The sequence below is a fragment of the Blennius ocellaris genome (genome assembly GCF_963422515.1).
Source record: "Blennius ocellaris genome assembly, chromosome: 14".
Taxonomy (NCBI): domain Eukaryota; kingdom Metazoa; phylum Chordata; class Actinopteri; order Blenniiformes; family Blenniidae; genus Blennius; species Blennius ocellaris.
In genome coordinates this window covers 8,622,670-8,630,957 of record NC_137663.1, presented here as the reverse complement: position 1 = coordinate 8,630,957, position 8,288 = coordinate 8,622,670, and the positions used below count along the sequence as shown (strand labels likewise).

Below are 8,288 nucleotides of genomic sequence, written 5' to 3'. Positions count from 1 at the left end.
GTTCCTCCTGCTGCACCTCCTGAAGAAGAGGCGTGAGCATTAGAAATCAGTCAAGAGTGTACAAATCGATTGACGCAAACTCGCTCGCACTTTGTAACATTCACATCCCAAATCCACCAGCCCCACCTGGTCCAAAGCCACCGGGTCCAGCACCACCTGGTCCAGCACCACCAGGTCCAAATCCACCAGCCCCAGCTGGTCCAAAGCCACCGGGTCCAGCACCACCTGGTCCAAAGCCACCCGTACCAGCACCACCTGGTCCATAACCACCAGTACCAGCACCACCTGGTCCATAACCACCAGTTCTAGCTCCAGTTCCACTGGGACCAGCTCCTGTTCCACCTCCTAATACTCCTGCTAGAAAACAGATGGTTAGTTTGTAGACGTGTTTGGAAAAAAGTGACGGAACTCTGATCCTGATCCAAACCTTACCTGATCCGTAGCCGGTGCCACCATATCCTAGAAACAAGGACAAAACAAGTTTTGTGGATCTGCTGATGCATTTCTTATTACAAAATGGATCCATTTGGTATTTCAGTTGGTGTTTTTGAGATTGTAGAGTTCTAACCAGATTTTGAAGGTTTTCTTTTTCCCAGTCCTTGGCCTCCTGGTCCAAATCCTGGTCCTGTGCCAACTCCACCTGGTCCAAATCCTGGTCCTGTGCCAGCTCCACCTGGTCCATATCCGGTTCCTGTGCCAGCTCCACCTGGTCCAAATCCTGGTCCTGTGCCAGCTCCACCTGGTCCATATCCGGTTCCTGTGCCAGCTCCACCTGGTCCAAATCCTGTTCCCCTGCCAGCACCACCCGGTCCAAATCCTCCTGTTCCTGCTCCTGTGCCAGCACCACCCGGTCCAAATCCTGTTCCCCTACCAGCACCACCTGGTCCAAATCCTGTTCCTGTGCCAGCACCACCTGGTCCAAATCCGGTTCCTGTGCCAGCACCACCTGGTCCAAATCCTCCAGTTCCTGTGCCAGCACCAGCTGGTCCATAGCCAGCTCCACCCAAAGAAGAGGATCCATAACCTGTTAGCAGCATTTCACAGATTAATGTAAACATAAATAATTTGGTTTTTTTTAGCATGTGATTATTGTACCTGATTTAGGAGGTTTTCTCGAGCCCAGTCCTTGACCTCCAGCAGTATAAACACCAGGTACAGCCCCGGCTCCACCAGGTCCATAGCTGCCTGCTCCTGTGCCAGTACCGCCCGGTCCAAAGCCACCTGGCCGAATTCCGGCAGTACCCAGTCCCACACCACTCTGTCCATAAGTGCCAGCACCAGGCCCACCAGGCCCAAAGCCGCTCCGCCCAAAACCCCCAGGACTAGAACCAACACCGCCTGGACCAGTTCCATAGCCCCCAGGCCCCAATCCGGTTCCAGCAGCTCCGGCTCCATAGCCTAAAAACAACCATGTTTCAGTTTCAGTTTGCTCCACACATTTCTGTACGTTTACTTTGCCTCACTTTCTATTCTCATCGTACTTTTTGGTGGTTTTCCAATGCCGGTCCCCAGTCCTGGACCCGTGCCATATCTAGAACCTGTTTACAAATCGAAATGTTAACTAATTACATGCAGTCAAATTACTTTTGCAATGTTTTTTTGTTGTTGTTTTTTTTCATGTAACTTACCATCAGGCTGTGTGCCACCACCATAGCCCCCCAGTCCACCACCAAGTCCACCAGAACCTGCTCCCGTTGTTCCTCCTGCTCCAATTCCACTTCCTGGGAGAGTTCCAACTCCGAGGGTCCCAGTTCCCCCAGGACCGAAACCTGTACCTCTGTTTCCATATCCACCGGGGCCAGTCCCGTAACCTCCAGGTCCAGCACCATAGCCACCGGGACCAGTACCATAGCCACCGGGACCAGTACCATAGCCACCAGGACCAGTTCCATAGCCACCGGGACCAGTACCATAGCCACCTGGACCAGCTCCATAACTGCCCGGCCCAAAGGCGCTTGGGCCTCCTGCTCCAAATGTCCCATATGCTGATGGAACAATAAGACATTGAATGTATTATGTAATTTTCCTGATGGAAGCCAAATTTAGCATCAATGAATATACAGAGACTCAAATCGTCAAAATATTGAACCTTTGCCTGGTTTAGCGCCTCCGACTCCAGCTCCAGTCGGGTAACGTATCCCTGCAAAGAAAAAAAGCAAACGTACGTTTACGCCATTGGTTTGCTTTAAGGCAAATGTTCAGAATACTGTGGTTGTCATACCTCCACCTGGTAACACTCCAGCACCTCCAGCACCATAACCTGTGAAGTGGTTCATAACATACAAGGTAAAGATTTATTCACCATTGAATACTAAGTCTGTAAATTTAAGTTGAAATGTAGCTTCATCTCACTTTTTCCAGGTTTGGAGAGTCCTGTTGCTACTCCACCAGGTCCACCAGCCCCGGGTACCAAGGCTCCTCCTTCAGCGACGGCTCCAGGACCTCTTCCAGCTCCTCCGGGAACTATTCCCACTGACCCAGGACCAGCTCCAACACCTCCAGGTCCAACACTTGCACCTCCTACTACAGTTGCACCAGGTCCATAGTCTACATTAAAACAAGAGATAAAAAAAAAAATGGATCTCATTTCCTTCCATTGGGCTTTTTCCCTACTTTGTCTACATGAGGTTGCGATGTTAGTATGAAAGTGAAATTGAATCTCTCCAGGAGGTCCTGGCCAACCCAGTACACAAGATGCAAGATTGATAATTAAATTGGTGGTAAATTCAATTTGCTCCCAAGTACCTTTGGGTGGCTTTGGTGTTCCTACTCCACCAGCTACACCTCCTGGTCCTATTCCAGTCCCGCTGGTGGGGCTGTCTCCTCTTCCTCCCGTCGCACCACCTGCAATGCCTCCTGCACCTCCGGCAGTTGTAGGACCCCCTGCCACTGCTCTCTCTCCATCAGGGCCATATTCTCCATCGCCCTCTCCCGGTGTGTCACCTCTGGGGACCCCTGCAGGCAGAGGCCAGAAGACGATCCCATCTGTTCTCAGTAAAGTTTTAAAAAGAGGTTCTGCACGTGCAAGAACGTAATGCTTCATTCGGCTTTGACAGTAATAGACCCAATTTTTGTTTTTCCTCATTAGAAATCTCTCGGTAGCATTTAACCACTAAAGTAAACTGCAATTTAATTTCTAAATGTAAAATTTAAATTGCATTTTATGGACCTGGGGATTTTATAGGTTTGGCTCCAGGCAGAGTTCCACTTGAGAGATCGCCTCCAGACCCTGCAAAAATAGAAAGTCAAGGTAATGAATACGAATAGTCAATTCCAGCAATAGGATCTCTGCAACGACAGAGCAGGAGAAACACAGTGGGGCCTTGCAAAGGTATGAGGTCAAATCGTTACAAACTATATGCCGCCGCTGTGACTCCAGCAACGCTGAACATGTCATGCAAATGTTAAGTGTGTGAGCCACAAAGAGCGACTCACCAACACCTGTCCGACATTGATCAGGCAGATCATCGACGTAATGGATACTTTACTGAGGTTAAGAATCATTTGAGCAGGTAAATATGTTCAAAATGTGTTCATTAATTTGTATTGAGGAATTGTGATATTGCTTGGATCAGAATCATCTAATCCTGGATCTATTGTGTCATCATCAGTTTGATCACTTGAAGGACAGTTGCTCTTCTGAAGTAAGATTTAGTGAGACTAACTTGTGTCATGCTACAATATCCTGTGGAGTTTTGGCTGTAATGTGTACGTAAGAACCATTTAAATATATACCGAAATTACAAAAGTGACGTCTGAGCTAACAGTATTAGTAGAGAATTGTTTTCAGTTGAATGTGGAATGTGAACTTAGAGAACTTTGAGAAAGTTCAGTTGTATTCTTAACCTAGGATCTTAACATCATTTTCATATTCCACTTGAAGGAGGATGGAATATGATTTTCTTCAGTGACCACATGGTGGCACTGTCTACAATCAAACCCCAGACAACTGGAGACGCTTCATTCATTTACGTCTAATCTTAAACAGAAAATACAATCATGATTTAGACTTTTGTTCAGCTGACTAAAGAAGGAGAAAAGAAAAATTAAACACTTGATATTTTCTGCTTTCAGACAGAAATGAACAACAGTGCAGAATCCTTTACCTGGAACTGTGGTCCCATTGAGTCCTGTGTAAAATAAACAACAATTGTTTTAATAATGAAGAGGAAGACAAGAAGTTTATTCCAACTTAACACATTTTGACACCTCTAATTTCAAAAGTCTTCAGCCCTGCATGTTTTCAGCATCTCTCTGCTTCTGTACACCTGCTTCTAATAAGAGGTTCATTATCGGGCCATCTGCTCAGGTTGTTAATGACACATTCATAAGATTTAGGCAGCAGGAATACATTAAAAACATACAGAACTGTACCCTTCTGCTGTTGGTAACTGAAGCCGCATAAATGAGTCCTCACAGATAATATGTGCATTTCTTTGAATCAGCAGCATGAGTGAAATAATTACCTGGCTTTGCACCTATGATGGGGATTCCTGTTCCACTCACGCCGTCTCCTGCACCGCCTGGTCTGCCAGTACCTGTTTTAATTCACCATTCACACGTTGACTATTTTTCCAGCTGGTTTTAATGTTTCATTCTCTGGTTTTTGTATGTGTCTGTCACTGAGGTGGTGTGCTGCTTCTTCTTGGAACAGTCACATTACAAATTGATTTGTAAACAGTTAGTGGATTACAAGTCCAGATAGTTTGACTCACTTTCCCCTCCAGAACTGCCAGAACCTTCGATCACACTGCCAGCACCACCATCACCTGAAATATTCACCACATATTTAAGAACTGTTGGTCAGAAAGTAGTATGATTGATAAAATGGAACTATTGTTACAATTACATCTATTATGAGATAAAATACACACAGAACATATGTTTAAAAATGTTTGAATGACACTAAATATATCATCTATGAGTTGTTTCTGTAACACTGTAAACATACCCTCAGCTGCTGGTGTTGGGGTGCCACCTGTGCCTCCAAGTCCTCCTGGTCCAGCAGACATAGATTATCACACATATTGAATTAATGATTGTTTGATTGACTAAAATATACTGTATATCCTTGATATTCTAAACAAGATGCTCACCAGTTGTGGTTCCTGCACCGGCTCCGCCCCTTGTGCCATTCACTGAGGTTCCAGTGCTCGGCCCGGTGCCGGTACCAGTTCCGGTTCCTGTAGTGCCCGTCCCGGTTCCTGTTCCTGTAGTGCCCGTCCCGGTTCCTGTTCCTGTAGTGCCGGTCCCGGTTCCTGTTCCTGTAGTGCCGGTCCCGGTTCCTGTTCCTGTAGTGCCCGTCCCTGTTCCTGTTCCTGTAGTGCCTGTCCCAGCACCTACTCCAGGTACTACTCCACCAACCTGGCCTTTAAATTGTACACAGCAGAACATGTTACGTTCACTTAAAGTTCCTCATCATTTGATTATGTTTCAGACAGGTTTTGCAGAACAGCAACTTACCATATTTAGCAGCTTTGGATGCAGGTGTATAGCCTGTGTGTGTGTGTAAGAAAATAATAAAAATATAAGAATTTAAAAATATGTACCGGTAGTTACTTTCCAGCGAGCATTTCTTACCTAAAAACACATTCAAACCACCATAGTACGATAGCTTGTCACAATCAGAATCTAATGTTTGTTCATTTCTACCCATCATTACTTCAAAGTATTACAATTGTGATGAAAATATCTTTGGTGTGTACCAGTTGTACAAATAAACACAAATTTTCATGACACAATATGCTTATGGGATATTATGTAGATATTTCTCCTGTTCTCTCACTTCTGTATATTCATGTTCAATGATAGAAAAGGGTTTTATAACACTTATAAAAGAAATTAATATACAGTAAATTAAATGTTTTTGCTATATTCTTCTTGGATATTCAGCTGCACAGCATATCACCTGCTCCCATCTCACACAATCCCCTGTCTCCTTTACTATTACACCAACCAACACGTCAATAGAGGAGAATAAACGAATACGTCAAATATAGAAAGTGACATTGGCAAAACGTCACAACGCTCCATTGTTGAAAACTAACCTGGGCCAATGCCAGTTCCAAAGCCTCCGGGTCCATAGGTACCTGTGAAATTACATACGAGGGAAAACAGGTTTGAACGACGTGTATCAGTTCGCAAAATCAGAAAAGCAGCACTGCTGTCAGCGTGTAATACTCACCACCTCGCCCTACTCCACCCCCAAGAACCCCGCCAGCACCTGCTCCACCCGGACCTTCACCAAAATCACATGCAGATATTTTTGGTTTTTACGGAATTAGTTCAAACATGTATCTTGTTTAACAACAAACAAAAAAAAGTTCATACCATATTTATTAGGCTTCAAACCAGCTCCATAACCTGGATATTACAGAAACATGTTATGGATCAATGCAAGTTACTGTTAGCTTTGGTTGAATGGGATTCGCATAGAATTTAAATGAATTCCTGAACCTGTTCCATATCCAGCCCCAGGTCCTGTACCGTAACCTCCACCCGGTCCATAACCAGTCCCAGCCCCTGGTCCGTATCCACCAGGTCCATATCCTCCTCCCGTCCCTGGGCCGTAGCTCCCTCCTCCTGGGACGCCAAATCTTCCACCCAGACCAGATCCAGGAGCTCCACCACCTCCAGGAAGCCCTGAGGAGGAGAAGGTGAGGGAGTGGTTTATCCAAATAACTCAAAATACAGTCTAAAAAAAGTCTTAAAAACTTTTTTTTAAAGTCTGTCTTAAAAAAATCAATGAACTCACATTTATTTGCATGATAATTTCAATGTCACTTCGCATTATGATACATTTTCTTGTTTTATGTACATATTTTGACACAGTCCCAGCTCTCATTATCATTCATATTGATCCTTCTTGGTATTTTTGACCAGAATTTTGGCAATTTCGCATTTTTTTATTCAGGAAGTAATGTGTAATTCGCACCATATTTGAGAGACTTGGGTCCCCCAGGATATCCTGTGGGAGAAAAAACCAGAGATAATTAACAGATGTGTGCACAAGCAGAATTCGACATGAATATGCGTCCACTGATTCATTGAATTTGTACAAATCCAGCTTTGTACGTTGGAAAGTATGTGGTGATCCGGTCGTATATTAAAATTCAAATCGTCACATCATGAGAGAGAGGAGGGAAGGAAAAACGACAAACTTGTGTTGGCTTGCAGAGTGCAACTGTTTTGAAACACACCGTATGTACATCTTTTTGTAAGGCACAGTACTGTACATATGCACTGCGACTGGGGTCAAGATTTTATGTTGTTGAGTAATACATTTATCAAATGCAGGAAAAACCATCATATTAAATAAGTCACTTATTAAGTACTACTATTAAGTGTTTTTTTTTTTTAAATTAATGTGTTATTGAGTTTAAGGGAACTGTGACAATAGAATGTTTTTGTTTGTACCTCCAGCACCACCTGGTCCCACTCCTGTTACGACACCAGAACCAGGAGTCCCAGCAAAGCCCAGTCCTGCTCCAGGTCCACCACCAGTAGTTAGTCCAACACCTCTTCCAGATCCAGAACCAGGCCCAGCACCGATCCCCAGCACTCCACCAACTCCTGCAGGGAACAGCAGCATTTAATAAAGCAAGCCAACCTCACTACGTGACCCTCTACTGGTGTTCTCTGTAGGAACGTGGCTCACCATATTTACGGGCTTTAGCACCAGCATACCCTGCAAACACACCGGCAGCTCATGTAAGAGGCCACATTTCATGATGAAGCAATTTAAATTCTGACCGACAGGACTCATTCATATAAAGTAGGGTTGTTTTTAATCTTACCACCAGGCCCATAGCCAGTACCAGCACCTCCAGGTCCATAGCCAGTACCAGCACCTCCAGGTCCAGCACCACCAGGTCCATAGCCAGTACCGGCACCTCCAGGTCCATATCCAGTCCCAGCACCTCCAGGTCCAACACCACCAGGTCCATAGCCAGTCCCAGCACCACCAGGTCCATAGCCAGTACCAGCACCACCAGGTCCATAGCCAGTCCCAGCACCACCAGGTCCATAGCCAGTACCAGCACCACCAGGTCCATAGCCAGTACCAGCACCTCCAGGTCTAACACCGCCAGGTCCATAGCCAGTACCAGCCCCTCCAGTACCAGCCCCTCCAGGTCCATAGCCAGTACCAGCCCCTCCAGTACCAGCACCTCCAGGTCCATAGCCAGTACCAGCCCCTCCAGGTCTAACACCACCTGGTCCATAGCCAGTACCAGCAGATCCAGGTCCAACACCACCAGGTCCATAGCCAGTACCAGCACCTCCAGGTC

General features: G+C 45.6%; 2 protein-coding genes across 2 annotated transcripts; both read right to left on the bottom strand.

Annotated features, from left to right (window-relative positions):
* Positions 1-345: 345 nt before the first annotated feature.
* On the bottom strand, positions 346-2,470 carry LOC308139195 (uncharacterized protein; the record flags this gene model as incomplete). The annotated part of the gene is made up of 9 exons (XM_080508541.1): positions 2,353-2,470; positions 2,222-2,260; positions 2,090-2,140; positions 1,629-1,985; positions 1,482-1,538; positions 1,096-1,398; positions 569-1,024; positions 433-459; positions 346-357 (listed from the first exon to the last, which is right to left on the bottom strand). Exons 2-9 carry the CDS (start codon positions 2,255-2,257, stop codon positions 346-348), a joined length of 1,299 nt encoding a protein of 432 aa, XP_080364667.1. The 5' UTR covers positions 2,258-2,260; positions 2,353-2,470.
* Positions 2,380-7,660, bottom strand: LOC308139194 (uncharacterized protein; the record flags this gene model as incomplete). Its single annotated transcript, XM_080508540.1, has 14 exons — positions 2,380-2,463; positions 2,771-2,955; positions 3,170-3,229; positions 4,107-4,130; positions 4,467-4,538; positions 4,716-4,769; positions 4,952-4,996; positions 5,097-5,369; positions 5,464-5,496; positions 6,048-6,089; positions 6,185-6,238; positions 6,331-6,363; positions 6,935-6,967; positions 7,630-7,660. The coding sequence occupies 14 exons, from the start codon at positions 7,658-7,660 to the stop codon at positions 2,380-2,382; spliced, it is 1,023 nt and encodes a 340-aa protein (XP_080364666.1).
* Between the last annotated feature and the right edge of the window lie 628 nt (positions 7,661-8,288).